Source organism: Tyto alba, unplaced genomic scaffold, assembly GCF_018691265.1.
Source record: "Tyto alba isolate M040663 unplaced genomic scaffold, T.alba_DEE_v4.0 Super-Scaffold_10, whole genome shotgun sequence".
NCBI classification, from domain to species: domain Eukaryota; kingdom Metazoa; phylum Chordata; class Aves; order Strigiformes; family Tytonidae; genus Tyto; species Tyto alba.
In genome coordinates this window covers 8,834,496-8,854,459 of record NW_024881262.1, presented here as the reverse complement: position 1 = coordinate 8,854,459, position 19,964 = coordinate 8,834,496, and the positions used below count along the sequence as shown (strand labels likewise).

At 42.6% G+C, this 19,964-nt stretch overlaps 1 protein-coding gene across 1 annotated transcript in view; it reads right to left on the bottom strand.

The window, feature by feature from the left end:
• Positions 1-18,409, bottom strand: part of LOC104363958 (calcium-activated potassium channel subunit beta-2) — a 154,192-nt gene extending 135,783 nt beyond the window's left edge. Inside the window, exon 1 of the mRNA XM_033006435.2 lies at positions 18,335-18,409. Coding sequence (XP_032862326.1) covers positions 18,335-18,372 — 38 coding nt within the window. The 5' untranslated portion in view covers positions 18,373-18,409. The remainder of the gene's footprint in view (positions 1-18,334) is intronic.
• Positions 18,410-19,964: the final 1,555 nt, after the last annotated feature.

The window sequence follows — 19,964 nt, the reverse complement described above, 5'->3', positions numbered from 1 at the left end:
AAGCAACTAATACAGTTTCTGATATATGTTCTAGTTTTCCATCACTGGTTAGTGCGTTGTGGTAAGCTTATGGTGGTCATGACATGCTTTGTGATAGTGATCACTATCTAATTTAGCAAGATGTTAATTTGTTAATGCCTGAAGCTTTAAGCCTCATCTTCAACCATCAGCCCCCTGTGCATTACTGTTCTCTGTGACACTTGTGTTCTCGTTCTTGACCTAACAGGGTTAACTCCTATCATGACAATGACACTAGCTCAGTTTAACCTCTTCTTTTTTCTTTGTGTGAAAAGCTAAACTACAGCTGCTTAATCAAAATGTGGCGCAAAATGTGCTGCGTGGGCTTATTCCCTCTGCTGCAATCCCTGCAGGAAATACGGATGGATAGCCTTGCCCTGTGTGCTGGTTTACAAAAGAATGATCAAGATGCTTTTTAAAAAAAGCACTTTCTGGTGATCCAGAACTGCTGCAGTTTCCTCCCGCAACGTGAGGAAGTTACTGCTATCCCTTTCCCTTTCCTCCTGCCAGGAAATCCATTGCTGGTAGTATAGCAGCACCTAGAGGCCCTGGGCCGGAGATGGCAGCAAGCTGTCAGAGCCAGCCCCTGCCCCGAGGAGCCTGCAGCTGGGGGCACAGGGGGCTAGAGAGAGGACCTGGGTCAGGGTCCCAGTGAGCGCCCACAAAACTGGGGCTCAGGGAGAGTGCCTTTTTTTCTAGCATCACAGAGGATTTGGGGATGAAACCAGAATGGACCCAACCTTCCCGCTCCTCAGGACCATTCCTCCCTTCCATATTCAGACCCACCAGCTCTGTGAGACCTGACAGACCTACCAGAGCCCATTTCGGGGGGGATCCTTGTGACCACTCGCCTTCCCAGTAGGTAGGGGAGGGGAAAGGCCAGCCAGTTTGTAGAGATATGCCTCTTTATCTTGGCTCCCTGTTGGCAATACCTGCACCCCCAGCCTGCCTGTACCCCTCTCCCTGCCTCCTCCCCCCGCAGCCTCTGCTGCATCCCCAGCTCCTCAGCCTGCTCTGTTCTCCTGTGCGCCTCTGCCACTGCTCCAAGGCAGCCCCAGGATCTTCAGGGGCAAGTTACCATAGAAAAAACCTGTAATCAGCTTTGCCCCATGGAACATATCTCTGCATGGAAGACATCACTGCCTTATCACTGAATAATCTACAGGGTAGATTTTTTTCCAAGTAAAGCTGATTTTTTTTTTTTTTTTTTTTTTTTTTTGGTGTGTCTGTACATTTTCATATAATACAGTTAAAACTTGTGGGGGTTGAGCACGTCTTCTGATCCTGACTTGGTCAAGGAAGGGAGAATCTGCCATCGACATTGACATGGTTAGTCAGAAGAAGCTCCTCTCACTGCTCACTGGAGCTCATCTGGCTGCTTCTTCCAGCTGTTTTTCCAGACACCTTTTTCTGAAAGATTAAACATTTCTTTATGCCTCATATTTTCCTCTTATGAAACTACTTTTGTGTTCAAAGTAAGTCACTTCTCTATCTGACTTCAGCAGTTACATAAGCTAAGAAACAAATTTGTCCTCTGCAGCCTTTTGTCATTGCTATGGATCTGAACTGGCTTTGGTATTTAAACAGTCATGGGAAAATTTGGATGCTAGAAATAGTGCAGCAACTTAGTATAATGCTATATATGGATGTAACAACACTTCCTCCAATTAGTCTTAATTTCCTTATTAATATAGCTGTGAAGCTCAGCTTGCCTTTGGTGCCTGTCTTGGAGAGATGCTTGTTTTTATTCTGGGTTTAGGAAGGGAAGCTTTGAGCAGAGGGGTGGAATTAGGGGAGGATAAGGAGATCTGAGGAGAGTCAGGTCAGTCCAACCCTTCACACACACAAGGCTGGGGCACATGACTGAGGTTTAAGACTATAGTTAGTTTCTGGCTGAGGAAAGAGGTCTCAAACATTTGAGCAAGGGGATGAGATAACTGTATGCTACCTGCTCTCCAAATAGAGCTGTGATACTTCTCTGCTGGGGGAAATGAGATGGGGATGAGTGGAAGAGAGAAACTTGGTCCATTTCCTGGGAAAGCTGGTGAGACCTCGCCTTGCCTCTGCCTGTCACTGCTCAGGCCAAGGAGGGGTTCATCCTTTAATCCCGTGGGCTGAGCCATTCCTGAGTTGCACAGCTCCTGCAGTGAGGGCTTTGGCAAAAGCCGAGCTGATAGAAGGGCTCTGCGTAGGACAGATGGGCAATATAACTGTAAACTGATACAAGTTAGAGCAGACTAGCTTTTTGTGTGCAGACATGCTTTTTCAACCCTTTCTATTGATATTATTTTAAGCTAGATGTAATCTTAGCATAGGTGGAGCAACACTAAGGACACAAACATCCCTTAAGACAGAGCCTCACTTCTATGCCACACGCTACTGGCTTTCCTTTTCACCCAAAGTTTTCCCTTTGTGGCTGATGGCAAGTGTCATTAATGGTGTTACATTGGTGTCTAGGTGGTACATCTTATTTTCATATTCCCTTTGTATGGGACCTTTGACAAATGTATAAATATATATTAAAAGACAGTTCTGGAATAAAATGAGCAAACAGGCAATAAAGGCATAACGAGAAAGAAAGGAGAATGGAAGCCATCTTCACAGAAGTGAAACAAGTCCCTCACTGCTTCCCTGCCACAGAGACACCCTGCTTTTTATGCTTTCCTCATAACCAGTTTCTTTCTTTCACCCTGTTTTTCTCTCTTTCATCTCTACCTTCAAGTTACAGAAGCTGTGATTATGCTTTGTACAAAAGCTTTTCTACAACACAGGTATTGTGGAAACTTTAGTATTTTCACCATGCCCTGCCACCATCAAGCTAGCAAGCTAATTCATCACAGCTCTCCCTGTGCCTGGCAAGCTGAAAGGTAGTGCCTTTAGATGTCAGTGCTCGTAATGGTGATTGTATTTTCACTTGCTCGTTCATAATGTGCTGGTCACCAATCCCAAGTAAGCAAGGAACATTTCTAACTCCTGCAGCCATCCATGAATCATTAGCCAGTATCCCTGGGTACTTTTGGCAGCTTCCTGCGACCTCCACAAAGGGCTTTTGGCCACTGAGGGCCCTAAGGCAGGCTGAAGGTGGTGGGGTCACAGCACTGAGGTGTGATTACTTGAAAGAGAAGGTGCAATTCACCTCGCTCTCCTGTGATGAGTGGCAACATCATGAAGATCCACAAACGCCTTGTTTCTTAATCAAAACCTGATATTCCAGTGGGAAGTAGCCTGTGGAGCCAAGCAGGATAGCAAGACTAGCATAGTAATTAAAGAATGTCAGCAAACAAATTAATCATTAATATTTATGAATAAGACTCTGTACAGGTGGAATGTTTTGGAAAGAACAGGAATGTACAGGTAAGGCCTGAGACTGTTGCTTGCTCTCCTACTTGAGCAGCACTATTGGGAGCCATCTTTCTTGCTCTTGAGAGCAGCATAATGCAGGGAAAGATTTATCTCTGTTCCCAACTTTCAAAAGGATAAAAGTGGTAAAACAAGGTTTTGGTTTCCACTCCCTGATTAACTCCACTGCCTAAAAAAAATAAGGTCTGTGACTCATTGTCTCTTTCTGAGAGAAGAGAGATGGCTCAATCCCATCTTCTTGTTCAACTAGCTCCCCCAAGGCACATTCTCCATTAACTGAAGTTTTCCTTACCACTGCACCAGCAGTGCCAGGACCTAGCTGGTGTCCTCAAGTGAGTTACTCACTACTGCAGCTATTCTTAACCTATTGGGAAAAAAAACCCTTCTGTAATCTAAGTCTAAAATATTGGTCTAGTGTGAGGATGAAGAGGGCCTCAGGAAGATATTCTTAGCAGAGGAAGTTATATTAATTGCAGAAAAAGCATGTTCTGTGCAGGCCTAGGCACTGGTCTACAGAGAGGCCAGGTCTGGGAGTAACTTTACTGATGCTAATAAATCAATATGAGTATGTATGAGATCAAGACCTATGAAAATTGATAAGGGCAAATAGCCAGCTGGTGTGTGTTAGTGTAACTCCACAGAATTTGATTTGCACCAGTTGGTCTGCTACTGACCATAAGGCCAGAAGCGTGTGAGCCACTGCAAAGCAGGAGCCCTACAGAGCTCGGCTCATCAGTTGCTTCATGGAGTCCATTAATCGCTTAAAGAGCAGATGAGCCGTTTGAGCGTTTCCTCAGGAAACACCGAAAGAAGCAGAGCAGAGCATTTGGAGCGGAGCTTCCCAGGCATGTCAGGGCAGCTGTGGAGGAGCAGCTGGTGGGCAGCAGGAGGCCACAGAATGGACGCTGCCTGCACATACCCCTTGATATTAATTATACCTGTTGGACTTCTGCATGCTCCTTCAAAACTTCCATTGGAGATCAGGCATGATACTACTTTAACTATTTGAACTGTGGTAGAGATGCTTGTTTGGAAACTACGCTAGCAGGAAAATCCACAAAGCATGTCAGTTTGTTTTCCAGACTGTAGCCAATCTTGTTTGATTTTTTTAGTAGGTATTAGGTCTGATGGTGCTCTCCTTATTTTCAGTGAGAGGGGCACAAGTAATAGCTGTCTTGCTCAACGTCATGAATGACTACTGAAGTCACTGAAGTCAGCATTGGCTGTGAGAGCCATTTGCCTCATTGCGTGGTGTGCAAAATTTCATTAAATGCAAAAAAAGCAGATGTTGACTGAGTATTGCAATGCCTCTCCTAACTGCGTTTATTCCTTCTTGTCCTTTATTTATAAACGGAATCCATACTAGAACTGTACATGTAGCAATTCACTTAAAAAATGACAGTAACCACTATCTTTGCAAACTCACAAATAAGGATGATTTAGCTTCCACAGAGAGAAAGGTTGTATTTCCCATTCTAAAGGTGGAGGTTGGAAGCCCAATTCTTGCCTAGGGTCTCTCCTGTTACCTGTGTAAGAGCCAGGAACAGAAGCCAGATCTCCTGTACCTTAGCCCAACCCTGTAACTATAGGGCTATTCTCTAGTCTCTTATTCCTGAAGGCCATTACTCGATAAACATGATAAATAGACTGGTGGAAGTGTTTAGCATTGACTATTCCTAGAGTAAAATCATTCCAGCCTCCCTTGGCAGTAGAAACATTACTCTTATGTCAAAGATGGGGAAAATGGGACAGTGCTTTGAACAAGCTTGTGGGACTATTAGGATCAGAGTCCTACAGCTCTGGACTCTGGCCCCAGGTCAGTCCGATGAACTATGTTGCTTGTCAGTGCTAACTACTGCCAGGGATTTAAATAATAGCTTAGTGGAAGAGGAAAATTAAGCACTACTGACAAGGGAGACAAGATATGCTTTCCAAAGAGATTTGAAAATTGAAACAGAGATTTGATTATGTTCATATTGCTGTGCAATCTAGAGATGCTAAACAACCATTTCCCTGGAACTGGTGGGAATGTCGACCAGATGGAATTGCTCCTCCTGAAATGCAGTAACCTGTTCATGCTGCAGTGCTGCTTGGAGGGAGTTACTCTGTCATGGGAGGAAAGAAACAAACCTTTCTTTCTCTGACCTCAAAGTCTTAGGGAAACCTGTGTGCAACGACATGGTACTTAAAATTTCCTTGGCTATTTTGCAAAGAAGATCATGTCAGAGAAGCACGTGGAGACACAGTGGAAGACAAAGTTTATAGGTAACAATCCTACTGTTACTAGCACATGAACACATCTAGACTGTGAGGCCACATCTATGTTGTGATGGGACAAATTGCAGGAAAGATGTTTGAGTGTGCTGACCCCCAGAGTGTGACCACTCCTGACCCTGGCACATGCTGTACCTTGGCTGTGGTTTAGATGTGCCGGATGGAGAAGAGACCAGGAGGCGAAGCAAGTGGCCTGTGCGGCCTCTTCAGGTTCTGTGGCTGAATGATGCCGAGGCAGATCAACAGTACTCAAGATTTCCCCTTCCAGACAACGCTAGGGAATGTCAGATGACAACAGGGAAGAGTGATCTTGACAGCAGGCTGAGAACTGCAATGAGCTGACAACTGGTGGTGGCACGGTGAGAGAGAGACAACCATGTGCAAACACCCACACACCAAACTTGCAGGACACAAGATGGAGAGGGAGGATTGTGAATGCTGAAACTTTTTGGAATAGTAGTTTTCCAAGAACGTCTATTTTTGCTAGGATGCTCCCTCTCCAATTACATTATTAATGCTTTGTTATGTGAAATCTAGTTCCAGCTGACTGATGTACTGTATCAAACAAAGCACATCACAAATTGGTGTGTCAGCCTGGTGAACTGAAGAGGAAAAAAAATAAAATGCCTATTTCTAAAAAGTGTCTTTAAAAAAAAAAAAAAAACAAACCAGTTAAATCTCATACAAACAAAAATACAAAAAAAAAAATGCTTCTATAAGTCATTGCTTACAGCTGTATTACCAAAAGCCAAGGGTGTGCTGCTGAGACAAAGTGGAGAGGGTCCAGACAAGGTGGAGAGGCTAATTTTATTCCCTGTCCTACTGAAGTGCTGAGGACCATGAAAGGCAGCAGTGGCAGCTGCTGCTTTGTACTCACACATGTGTCTGCCTGCCAGTTCTGCCTGACTTACTGGGACACCTGGAGTCAGGGGGGATCACCTCATGGTGAATTCTCTGCGGTTCACATTAGGGAGGTATGGTCTGCAGCTCTGTCCCCTGCTACAGACTGCACTGTCACTCAGTAATGGCCCAGGTGGCGATAATCAAGCTGAATAGATCTGCATTTCTAGTGGAGGTTTGCCTGCTCCTTTCCAAACTGAAAAAGCACGTTTTGTTGGAATGGAAGAGATTATGGACTATTTAAAAGCATCCCAGCTTCCAAGATTTTGGAAAACATTTCAACAAGTTTCTTTGGTTGCAGAAAGTTCTCTCTCAAAGCACCCAGCCTTTCTGGTGACCTGCTCTGCCTTTACTGCTGTTGTAATCCTGCTTCCCCCGTGATGGTTAATCAGCAGAAAGCAGAAGGGCTCCTTGCTCTGCCTGCCTGCTGCCACAGTGCTCCTGCTGACCAGGGGAGAAGCACGGGCTCTGGGCGCCCCAGCAGTGGCTCTGCTTGGAGAACCTGGGTGACCAAGAGGGACACAGCATGTGGAGAGGGAGGTAGTCAGGGTACCAAAGGCTTTCTGGAAAATGAGCAGCATTTCTGAATGACTGGGCACAGTGGTGAATTTATAGGGTTCTGCTGCCTTAAAAAGGAGCAGCAGAGAAGCAGGCTGAGGGGGAAAGGATCAGCATTGATTAAACTGACAGTTCTGCTAATGTCACTGTGGACACAGCCACTTTCCTTTTCTTTGCCAGCAGCAACTTAAATAATAAGATGCAGAGGGAGAAGGAGGCAGTGTTAATGCTGAGCTACTCACACTGCTGTTGGCAGTATTTAGATAAAAAACTGGTGGTGTGATGAATGGCCATGATACAAAGATACATAGTGATCAGTGCTCTGGAAATGCAGGCAGATTAAGTAGGGCGGCCTGACTAGTCTGAAGGTGACTCTAGCAAGAGCCAGTTGTTAGATGCTAATCACTTTCTGTCTCCCACAAATAATATTTGTACTGAACTCAGCTGTGGGTACAACAGTTCTTGCAAATACATTGGCAGATGCTGCTTTCTCACTTTGGCCTAGATCTGCACACTGTGTTGCTCACTGGGCTCTAGGGTTCACAGGCAGAGAAGAGCTTGTTTGGTCCTGATCAGAGTAGGACAAGCAAAGTTGCAATTCAAGCCTTGGCAGAGCTGAGTGGTCCAGTTGTCGTGTCTCCATGCCCCTGGTCCTGCGCCCAGTGCCCTCACTGATTAGCCATCATACAGGCTGGCTGAATGGCACTCTTGTTACACCATGGTTTGAAGATAAATTCAATTTGCAAACTCTATAGGAGTCCTTTTCCAAATTTTACCTTCCTTCTAGCAGCTGAGGATGATCTATACAGCTCTGTCTAAGCACCTCTAGCTTCATGGCCTGGTATAAGGCAGTGTGTGACTGGCTGGTCTGGAATGTACTTGCAAGCTGTTATAAGATTGGATAGTTTTCATCATCTTCATAGACAGCAGTGAGGGCTAGAATGAATAGGGGTAATTCCCAGGTAAGGAATGTGAGCCATGGTGACCATGCTCTGTACTTGTATCAGGCCTAATGATTGAAAATAAATCTTTTACATCCAATGTTTTAACCCTAAACCCTTCCTTCAGAGAAGGAGGAGGGGGATGCAGAAATAATGTCTAGCCTGGTGGTTGTATTGTGTGCATTATCATCAGCACATGGGTCTGTATGCTAAGAGGTCATAAGTGTTTTTAACTGTAGTTAAGGACAGTGTCCACCAAATCTTGTATTTCACACAATGGCTCTTAAGTCTTATGTTAGACTGCTGGACTTGGATTCCATCATTCCTTCTTCCATCCATTTTCATGGACAGATTCAGAGTGAGGTGTGCTTCCGTTTAATAATCTTCATGTGTATTGTATATAGTTAGCTGTGACGGGTGGCTCTGAGAAGAATCATTTGTATAAATACCCAGACATCATTATTTGGATCCATATCTTCCTGGTCATTATGAAGAGGTGATCTTTTGACATCTTTCAAAACACCACATCAAGCTATTTCCAAGGAGGTTTCTGCTTGGAAATGAGTATAAAGCTTTAGTTTTAATTTTGTAGGAGTTAAATTGCATGTTAATAACATCTCAACACTAAACTTCACATATAGAATATTATGGACATCTATCTAGTGTTTCCAATTTGCCAGGGGCACTGTCTTTGCTGTCTGTTTCATCCAAGGACCAAAGTAATTCGTTAGGATAGCAAATTGCCTTCCACTCTTGAAAATTAGCATCAGAGCATCACTATAGAAATAATCCATGCTGTCTGGATTATGGCAATGAAATGGCTATAAACAAAAGCTGTTTTCTGAACTAATATTTAGAGAAGATGAGAGATAGATAAATACATGAGGGGCATTAATAAATAGATTCCAGTATTTATTTTTCTGAAAGAGGTTCTTTTTCTCCTGAAAGGATAATGTACATCTATTTTCCAAGGAGTTTCCTTAGAGGGTTTAAATGAAGAGTGAATCTTTAAGAACAAAGTGAAAATGGAAGAAGAAATATACTGCCATGGGAAGCTCAAAAATGAGGCACTTGGGGTTTCAGAGAGTTATCATTAATCCCCTCCTGCCCCGAGGACATTCCTCTGTGACCATCAAAATGACACACATGCAGCTGTCTGGCAGTTTGCCACATCTCTAGGTTTGATGGACTTTGCTCTGGGGATGGCTAAACCTCCAGCTGTTCAGAATGGCAGTTTGTTTTCCTCAGTAAATGTGCTCAGAGGTTTATCTGACCCATTTCAATTCACAAAAGTAGATTATAAGTTGTTTCAAATGTTTTTTTCAACACCTTCTCCTTACCAGAACCTGGAAACACAAGCGGTCATCAAAACCTGAAAGCCTGTCCTGCCTGAGCACTGCTTTACCATTTAGGATCAAGGGTTGTACCAGGGGCCTGCTAAGGTTGTTGTAGTCATGGCTTAACAAAACATGTAATAAGGTGCACCTGATTAATATGGGGGGTGTGGGGTGTGTAAACCTGGGCATGTGTCTATCTGGCTTGGTGATAAGACTGCAAATTTCACATATGCCCCCAGCACAGCACGAAGCAGACACTAGCTGGTTCCCTGGGACAGTACAGCTCATGCAGTTACATGGTGCAAGCATTTACTTTGAATGGGTAAAAGGCGGCAGAGGCTGAGTCAAAAATATACTTCAAGAAGCAAAGTGAACTCTTCAAAGTGAGCATGAGCTCATTGAGAGAGCTGAGGGTGTGGTGGAGGAGTATCAGCCCTGGGCTGGGGCCCGTGGCAAGGGCTCCCAGTAAAGCTGTGTGTTTTGGTGCGCATGGCTGAGCCATCAGTGCCTGAAACGGTTTGGTTCTCATCAACTCATCAGCTTGGGCAACCTCTAAATCATGAGATATAGAGCACTGAAAAACAGTTTAATAATAACTAACAAAAAATAAGCATTGATTTTGAAAATGCTGCACAGGTGTGATAAAAGAGCAGGTATGTGATGGATGGCAGAGAACTGTATGAACCACTTCCCTGGCTTTGTTCGGTGTTGAGTAAAAGATAAGAGAGAGAGAAAGGGATCTTTTAATAGTACCATGAATCTTAACAGTGTAAGACACGCTCAGGCCCCATATTTCAGAGCCTCCCTTCTCGTACTATGCAGCAGCACACTGACACAGGGATGGTTACTGAGACAGTATCTGATGCCTGCAGACAAAATGTTTATTTGCTTTTATAAAAAAAGTGAGCTAGAAGTATGGCTCATGAATGCAAACTGCGAAAGAGGACAGATATTTCCAAACCTACTGCCAATCCCCTTACATGGACATGATTTGACTCCTGCACATCCTTGAGAGAGACCCATGACTCAACACATGAATCTGAACTGAATTATATTCACAGGTTTCAAGTCATTATGACTCTTTAAGCTCCAAAAATAAGAGCCTTTCAAAATATTTATTTTAAAAAGACACTAGGGGGTGATTTAAAAAAACCCTCTGAAATAATGGGAGTAGCCATACATATTTCTTAGCAGTGAAAGAACTAACATGCAGGTATTTTCTGACTCAGACAAATCTTATGTTTCCTGTGTGTACAACTGAGACTATAAATCTGGAGAAGGACGGCTGTGGGAAGATGAAAGTTCCCTTGCCAGACGAGGACTTGGCTCTTCTTGCTCAAATACACACATGTTTTCAAGATTATTTGCTTTGTGATAGACAGCTCTAAATCCAGGACTTTCAACATTTTAACAGAATTCCTGAACATATTAAATGCACGTGCAGTAGACAGGATTCAGTGAAACTGAAACCTGTTGTATGTCTGCCAAAAAGAATAGCATATCTGCAAACAGGAATACCAAATTGGGATGCCTAATGCACTCAGGGCAGGAACACTGTAATTTTGGAGTACCTGGAGTAGATGCAGCATGACCTGCACTTGCAGAACCTGGCCTGGAGCCATGGCAAATCTGTCCCTAAAATGTTTGGCTATCCAGGTAGCACAGGGGAAAATATTAAACATTTTGGATCTTCACTTGTTTAGCTGACCAACATATGTGGGTTTGAGGCTATTGCAGCCGCATGAAGTTCAGTCTGGTAAGCTGGGTAAGAAGTGAAGCTGTGATCTGATGGGAAGATGTTGATGCCCTCCTGAGCTACCTGGTTTGAAGGTGGTGCCTCTGACTATGGTGTAGCTACAGCCCAGGGTAGACTGAAAAGCTGTGGTTAGTCCTCTCTAGCAGGGTGAACCTCAGCCGTGTGGTGTGTTTGTGGTAGTCACTTGGCCCTCACTCCAGCAGGGCACTGAAGGACTAGTTTTGCAAGATGTAATTTACTTAGAGGTTCAAACTTTGTTTTGAATCTCCATTTGATTCAGATTTTTAAAGCAAATATCTAAAATGCAAATCAAACCTTTTGTATTTCAGGTGGAACAAAATTTAGACAGGAAAAAATACTTAAAAAAGCCCCCAGCAACCAAACCATCAATCTGGGCTCATCTGAAATTTTATCTCCCTGGTCTGCACAGCTGGTAGCCAAGTTGAAATCAGTGGGCAGCAGTGCTCCAACTTGAAGCAAGGCTTTGAGGAGGAGAGGGTGCATGGGCTACTGTCTGCATGTCCCTGGGACAGAGAAGGGAAAGTGGGGCCCCAGGTGTGTGTCGGGTACAGGGAAAGCAACCAGGCTTGGACAAACTAAACCCCTGCTTTATGGCTTAATCTTTCTGCTGAGCAACAGCTTTTGAAAGGAGCCATCTCCCTCCCACTGATGTCAGTGGGATCTGCTGCTGTGACTGATTTCACCCGGCGCAGGCGAGAGCACAATTGATGCTGTTACCTCCCCAGTATGGCAAGGCCTTTGATCCTTTTACCAGCGATACCAGTAACACATAGACAAGTGCTACATCACTTCCAAACCGCCTCCACACCTGAAACCAGTGAGCGCAGTAGACTGCAGACCCGCAGGGCCATGATACAGTCAGAAATTCAGGGTTAACTGCATTAACCTGGGTCATGCTTGAACATGCTGATACCAGCCTTTCACAAGAGATCGAAGCTCTCAGGGCTCAGCTGGAGGATCAGGTCAGAAGCTGACATTTTTTTTATTCTAGTTTTCAGAACTTCTGTCTCCAAACATACAGATGAATTCCATTCCCTCACTTAATATTGTGATAGCAATGCCAGTTCTGTGGAGGAATACATGTTACTCATAATGCTATCACAGACTAATGTAGGCAACTGAGTATTTTCTAAAAAGCTGTAAAATGGTTAGTGTTTGCACGCACAACCTTTCCTTTACTGGGAAATATTTCAGCTTCTCAGATGTCTGAAAACACAAAGACCGGCTGTGCATGTAGCCTGTTAGCTCTTCTCCAGAGCTGGATCACTGCTCGTAAAATGAAAGCGAACACTCCAAACTGGCCTCATCTAAGCCATCCCGCATCACTTCTGTTAGTTGTCGACTAATACAGGGCCAGCTGTCCAGTTAGTGAAACAGAAGCATTAAATTAGAGAAATCATAGAAAATGGAGACTGGGAAGCCCCTTAAAGGTCACTTGGTCCATCTGTTGCTCTGCAGCAGGTTTAGATTTACCAGCACCAATTGTCTCTGGTTTGTCCTAACCTGTTTTCCAAAATCATCAGTGATGGAGATTCCAGAATTACCCACCATTAGGTAAAAAGTAAAATATGTGTTTCATGAAAAATATAACTATTAATCTAGTACCTTCTCTCTATGAGGTTAATCTGATGTGCAACATATCCTCTGTGTGGTTTACTAATGCTTCAAGGAAACACGTTGATCCTTTGGGGACATGCAAATCTCAGCACTGGAAAATGGGAGATACATGCTAACTTTTTCCTCTAAGGTTACTGGTACTGTGCATAGATGAATTTTGGCTAGAAGGGATTTTTGGTCTAATGTACTTATGCAGTTGCCTTTAAGACCTTAATTGTAATGAATGTGATTAGCCTACAGTTCCCCAAGAGAGGCTGCACTGTGACAGAGATGGGAGTGTTTGCTTCCAACCTACACAGGCCGCACATCCTAGCAGAGGATGCTGCTGTCCCACTGGCTGCTTGCTTTAATTAACATACTGGGGCTGTTTAGTCTGTACAGTGATAAAGCATGGCCATAATCCTTTATACATCCCATCTGCAGTCTTTTTAACTGTCCTCAGCCTCTCCCAACATACATAATTTCAGAGTTTACAGGAAAGTTACTCTATTGTTTTCATGTTTCTTTCACTGTTTTGCTATTTCCCAGGCATATGCTGAGAAGCTCTCATGTAGTGCCCTATCAGTGATTTCATTGAGGCTACTCAGCTCTTTCTTTGCCTACCCAGGGCACAAGGTAAAATGTAATGAACTGTGTTTGGTACATTCTCCTCTTCCTTTCCTTCTACTTTTCATCCTTGAGCACGTTTTTTACAGAGGGAGTCAAAGCGCCTCCCAAAAGGGCCCCCCTCCCAGGCTCAGTGCCTCAGGCATCAGGAGAAGGTTGTCCTACGTCCTCAGCGAGCCTCTTCCACACTTCAGGTCCAGTTACTTCTCCCCAGCACCTACTGGGAATGGCACCAAACTGCTTCCTGCAACCTAGTGTCCTAACAGTGCTATCAAGCTGGCACCCTCACAGTGTTCAAACCAGTCCATGCTAGAGAATCAGAAACATGTCAGCATACCATCAGCACATTATGGATTTTTTTTTTTTTTTTTTAATGTCAAATGTCCACATCTCGATCCCAATCAAATGAGCGGAACTCCTAACCACTCTTGTAGGGACTGCAGGTGGGTGCAAAGGAAGAATGTTTGTAAAGCATGAGATAAAACAGCAGGAAGAGGTTTTCACAGGAGAGGCAATTCAGAGCTAATCCCAGGCTCTGTGGCGCAGCAGTGTCTCTGAATGCCCTCTTATTTATTGATGAAGAGCAACTGACTCTTGGATATTACCATTTACGTAGTTTCTGAATTGTACAATTTATAATATGTTTTAAACATTTTTCCAAATCTGCATATTTCACAGGAAGGTGGGGGAAAAACTGGCATTGGAAAGGAGCAATTGTAATCTAGTTAATAGGCCTGACTGTCATTTTTATTCAGCCTGTATGTGTCAAGCTGTTTTAAAGTAGCTTTAAGGAAAATGAGAATCAACCCTCTTGAACTTACACTGTCTTATACAGTCTGAGGAGCTAGCACAAAGCTTGTATTCCCTTCTTCAGTTCATGGGATATAAATTAGAGAATATTAAAATTTTAAAAAATAGTTCTGCATCTGCTCCACTTAACAGCGAGAAAATCCATGATTCCAGTGATAGAGAGTAACAGTATAAAACTTGTTTATCCATGTCAGGTACTGCAGGTTTTACTGATTTACCAGCAGCTCTCTACATCAGTTGGACTTTCTTCATAGCCTCATATTCAAGTATTTTCCTAGCCTGAAGCTTCCTAATTTATAGCCAGATGTTGACCATACAAAACAACCTGTTCTCTGGCAGATCAAAACTTCCTGTGTCCAGCAGAGTAGACACATATATATTAGTTGCTTTCTATCCCAGGACTCCTAGAGTTTCACTTTTTGGCCTCACTTAAAAAAATTAGAGAAGGATGCAAGTCAAAAGATTTGAGCCTCTGAGGGGTTGCACTGAAGTCTGGTGTTTGTTATTTCTTTGGGTTTTGCTGGGGTTTTTTTGGCTTTTTTTGAACCTTACTGAAAGTACTTGAATGTGGTGGAATTTGAGACAATGCCAAATTGCTGGCCTACCACTTGTTATCTTTTTCTCCTTCCGACTTATTGTCCTGTTGGTAATTGCTTTTGTCTGAGTAGATTTGGTTGAGTGCAGCTTTTGCCTGGGTATTTTAATTCCCTCTCAGAATGAGTCCCCAAAGAGAGAGATGAGGAAGACGAAGAGGAGAAAGTCCTGGGAGCAGAGAAATTGAGCTAAAATACTACTCTCGTGCTCATAACTTTCACAGATGCTTTTTAATGTCTGCACATGTATCCAAAAGAACAAAATATCTATCACAGGGTTACCTTTGCCAGTATTTCTCAACAAATCACCAGAAGCCCTGAATATGGAAGAAACAGAGGACGTTTTTTCCACTTTTTTAAACATCACAGTGTAATCAGAAATAAATAGATTGCTGTTGGTTTCAACATAACTTCATACTATCCAGAAATATGGTGGCAGAAAAACCTTTTAGGTAAAAGCAGAAATTCCATTAAGAAACAACAACTGAAACAATTTCTTTGTTAAGCATAATTAGCAGTTCAAAGACACCTGCCTTTCAAAATCTTTGCTTTGATTCCTGTCAGATGCAGAGGCAGTGATATATGACATGACATTCATCAACTAACTCTCAACATAAAAAGATGTGATGATTTTTCTCTAATTGAGGGGATGGGAAAACAAACCTTTTTTTTTTTTTTTTTTTTTTTTTTTTTAAAATGAGCTTGAGGAATAATTTAAATGGCTGTCAAATATCCAGCAGCGATTAGTAGAAAACTGGATGGAAGATTTTAAAATTCAGTTTTTGCCCATTCCCAATGATTTTCTTTTGAAAGTATTTTATTTTCTGACATTTCAGATGTTACTTATAGGAATATTTTTCCCCTGTTTTTAAGGTATCTTCTGTTCATATTTGTCTGCTGACTTCATTTTGCCATTCTGGCAACATTCTTTGGGACGAGTCAACTCTCCTTCAGTGTATTCCAATTGAGAGGTTTCAAGGTAGTTTTATTTTTTATCTTCCTGTGACTATCGAGTATTATGCTGGCCTTTGTAGTTGTCTACTGTAGTATTTCTTTCTCTTTGTTCTCCACTGACTCCCAGCACATTTTCATTTTACAGGTGGATATTGTTTTGGGTATTATTCTTTGTGTATTATTTTTCTTAGCCCCTGGACTCTACAATTAGCAGAATTCTGCCTTTTTATTTTAGAAATCCAGCTACTGTAACTCAGGAGCAGAGGGACTTGTGAGCAGTTCACACTCACAGCAGAAATGCAAGGTCTGTGCTCTAGCTGAGACTTCAGGAGAGAAGGGGTGATTGGTCCTACTTCACCTCAAATACCTTGATGTGGCTTTGATGACTGCAGCAGGTTATTTGCATGCATCCAAACCCTGCCCCTTCAGATTTTTGCTCAGGCTGTGGGCAGCTTTTCAAGCTGTGCAAAAAGAAAAACTGAAAAGCCAGTAGAGATACTCACTGGTATAAGTGTGTTTAAAATCAGGCTGTGAAAACAACTATCAGGTTAATAATGATCCTACATCCCTCTCTCTTTGTCTGCATCAGTGGTTCAAGGTTATAAACATAACCCAGGGCTGTCTTCTGGGTTTGTTCCTGACACAGGACCTTCTCTTTCTTCCCTTGTTACCAGTCTGATATCTTGGAAGTATGACTGCCTCTTTGTATCAGTGCAGTGTCTGAAAAGCAAACATCTGCATTAAGAAGCACACTGGAGGCCTTGGTGGAAGAAGAAGGATGTACTTTGGAAGAGCAAATGTTCAGAGGGGCCATAGCTGCTGCTTTGTGCAGAGTGACTCAGCTCTCTGGGCATGGATTTGCCAACATAAATGCAGTTTAACTCAGTGTTTCCAGGAAGCCAGTGAACTGACAGTCATACTTTGAGGTCTGCTACTGCTATGTAAAAACTTCCATCAACTTTAGTGAACTTTTTGCTATGGAAAAGGATGAGTAAAGCCAGCACATTTGATTTATTATCTGTGCTATGCTGCCATGTAAGCATGAGCAAGACACTTGCAAGCACTGTATGAATACCCATTCAGGGAAGATCCATGCCCCAAGGATCTTTGGGTCTACATGGGAGAGGAGGTCAGGCAGGAGGAGAACAGGAGAAGCCAGAGGTAATGTGACAAACAGAAAGATAAATTCATATAGCCGCAGATCAACGTTGCCCCTCTCTAACAGCCTTGCAGAGCTAATGTCCTTTTGTAAGTTACATATCCTTTGTGCACCAAAATGCAACTCTGCTGTCTGGGACTTCAAAACATGAGGGAGCACAGTGTCTTCTCTATGTGAGCAGAAGAAGAAATTAATCTAAAATGTTTGTTGAGACTACAAAATATTTTGGGAAAATATTCAGTCTATTTCATGTATGAAATAATTTTGTGGTCACTGACTTGCAATTGTTTGCTATCAGTATTTTCCTAGAAAACTTTTAAATAGAGGTAAGATTGAATGATCAGCAAACAGTAAACAACATTGATTTATTTTCTGGCAGTTGAGTCTGGAAACCTGGCTCTAAAAACCATGATAATGCAGTTGGAGACCAAAACCATATCATAGGTGTGCAAGCAAAACTAATGTAACTTAAGGTTTGATTAGGTTAGAAGTATTCATTGAAGTACAGAGAAAACCTCCATCTCGGTAAATTTAAAGATTCTTAAAAGGTAATTTAGAAAACAGAAGGGATGTCAAGAATATTTAGTCTTTTATTGCCTGCTCTTGATGCACATGTGGAGTCTTGTTTGGACATGCACCCTTTTATTCTCTAAACTGAAATATCCGCCGCCTTCATACAACACAATAAACAAGACTATTCATCCACCTAACTTCCAGATATGACACCCTATGAGTAAAAGATCTGCATGTCATCAAATCCTGTGTGAGTGGTTTTCCTTTAAAGACACCATTTTCAATTTATCTCAAAGTCCAGCTTAGCTCCGAGTATCTCTTTTATGCCAGTACCACCAAATTGTATCAACATTATAGGATTATGAAGTGGGATCACTTACCCTGTCAACTCTGGCTTCACACTGATACTTCCAGCAGAGCAGGTGCTATATTTTATTAGTTACAGACATTCATTGTGCATCCAGAAACTGCTCTCTGCACCCTGCTTTTATAATAGGATTCAGTACAGCTGAGCAAATACAACCTCTGTAATATATATGAAATACAGGAAGATAATAGGAGCAGGATAAACTCTCTGATTAGGTATAGTGTGCACAGTGAATCAGAAATACAGAGATGCTTTGCAAGATGAGGGAAAAGGAGGGAAATGTGTTTAAGGTCTGCCATGAAGGCCTAGGAAACCCTGCTTAAAGAACTTATCTGCTAACCAACTCTGTAATCCCTACCTAAGGCCTGATCGTAATTACAACTTCAATATGTTTCCATGATGGACTTTAGTTAAATTCTTAACATTGCATGGAAATAGGGGAAAAAAAAACCCAAAACAGATCCAACGTACTAGTTGTTAGTAACTTCTGAATAATGAACTGACAGCAATTCCCCAGCCCAAACAGCTAAATCCATTTGTTTCTACTTACCTCCATTTGTCTCTTGGATATTTTAAGCAAAGGCTCATTTTGTCCTGCAGATTCGGTGCTGCTGCTCCGTATTATCTTGCCTGATCATAAAAGGGCTCCTGACCAAAAGGAAGAGGAAAGCAATACGTAGAACAAACACAGAAGCCCAAGAGGAAAGCTACACCCTAAAGACCAGCACTAATAGCAACTCTGAGACAGGAAAAGAGAACACTCCCAGTTACTAACTTTTTCCATTGATACATCTGTTACAAAACAATTTTGCAGCAAACTTCTCTTCCTTCTTGCAAGCAATGCTTTGCTGTATGAGTAGAGCTCAGATAAACTACATGATGAGTGTATGGTTTGTGGGTTGGCTGTTTTTTTTTTTTTTTTTGACCAAGTAAGCAAATTAGTGAAATATAAACTAGAAGCTCAGCTGACTGCTTTAGAAGTGTAGTGCTAGGCAATAATTATCACAAGGTGCATTTGTCCATAGTTCAGGGGTTTTTAATTCAAAAGTCTTCAGTGGAAACAGAGTCATATTTGAAATAACCACCTATGGGACTTTCTGGCCAGAAAGTCTTAGTGCACTGAAGGTGAATGTTTAGATGATTAATAACTTAATTTTTTAAAAGCTTGATGGGCAGACAGGGAAAATATGCAAACTGTCCTTGCCTCAGAGTGATTTTTAGTGCCAAAAAAGAACTGCATTGAGAATAAGAGCTCATGATTTCACCTCTCAAGACTTTAAGGCTAGAGGGACATGCAGAGGGGCAAAGTGGAATTTACTGCAGCAGCAGAAGCTGCTGGGCCCAGCTGTGTTTTCACACCCTTGCCTTGGTAGATTTAAGCTTCTCCAAGCTCAAGGGCTGTGACTTGGTGTAGGTCATAGGGTAGTTATGCGTGTGAGCCCACAAAGGCTGCATGGAAACTTTTGTCACTGACACTTAATATGTGGCTTGGAACAAATAACAGTTTGGTTTGAATTAAAAAAGTTTTGACAGTTACATTTTGCCAATTGTTAGTCAGAAAGGAAAACTGATGGATGTGGCATGTTTGAAAATTCCCAGGGTGTAGTAAACTCATTTGTTTTCAAAAATTTAGGATCAGATTCTCCCCTTGCCTCAGAATAAATCTGGAACTACTTCAGCGAGGCTGACAGAAATTAAGGTCGTTCTATTCACCAGGGTAAACGAAATCTGCCTTGAGCCCACAGCCAGAAAATGCTGCATCCAGTAGCAGAGGTGTGAAAGAACTGCTGCAGGCAGTGAAGCTGACAGTGGTCCTATTAAAGGTAATATTCCGCCTACTCCTTAACCCTCCCTGTGACATCTTGCTATTGCAGTTTTCCATCTCCGCATGCTGAGGTGATATGCTGATGGGCTTTTTAAAAGTTATGTAAGGAGACACCCAGATCACGTATAAAGTTGAGGAGTCATCTCATGGGGGAGAGAAGTCTTCTGGTTCCCACCTGGGATATTCAAAGAGACCTGAAGGCATTTGGTTCCCAAATCTTCTTGGACCCAATGGAGCAGGCATGCCTGCATCCTTGGTGCTCCTTGGAAATTGCAGTCAGCATCTCCTCCAAGTCTTGCTTCCTGAAGGAGTTTTCCCATGTGTGTTTCTCTCAGCTAGTAGCACACCAGAAAGC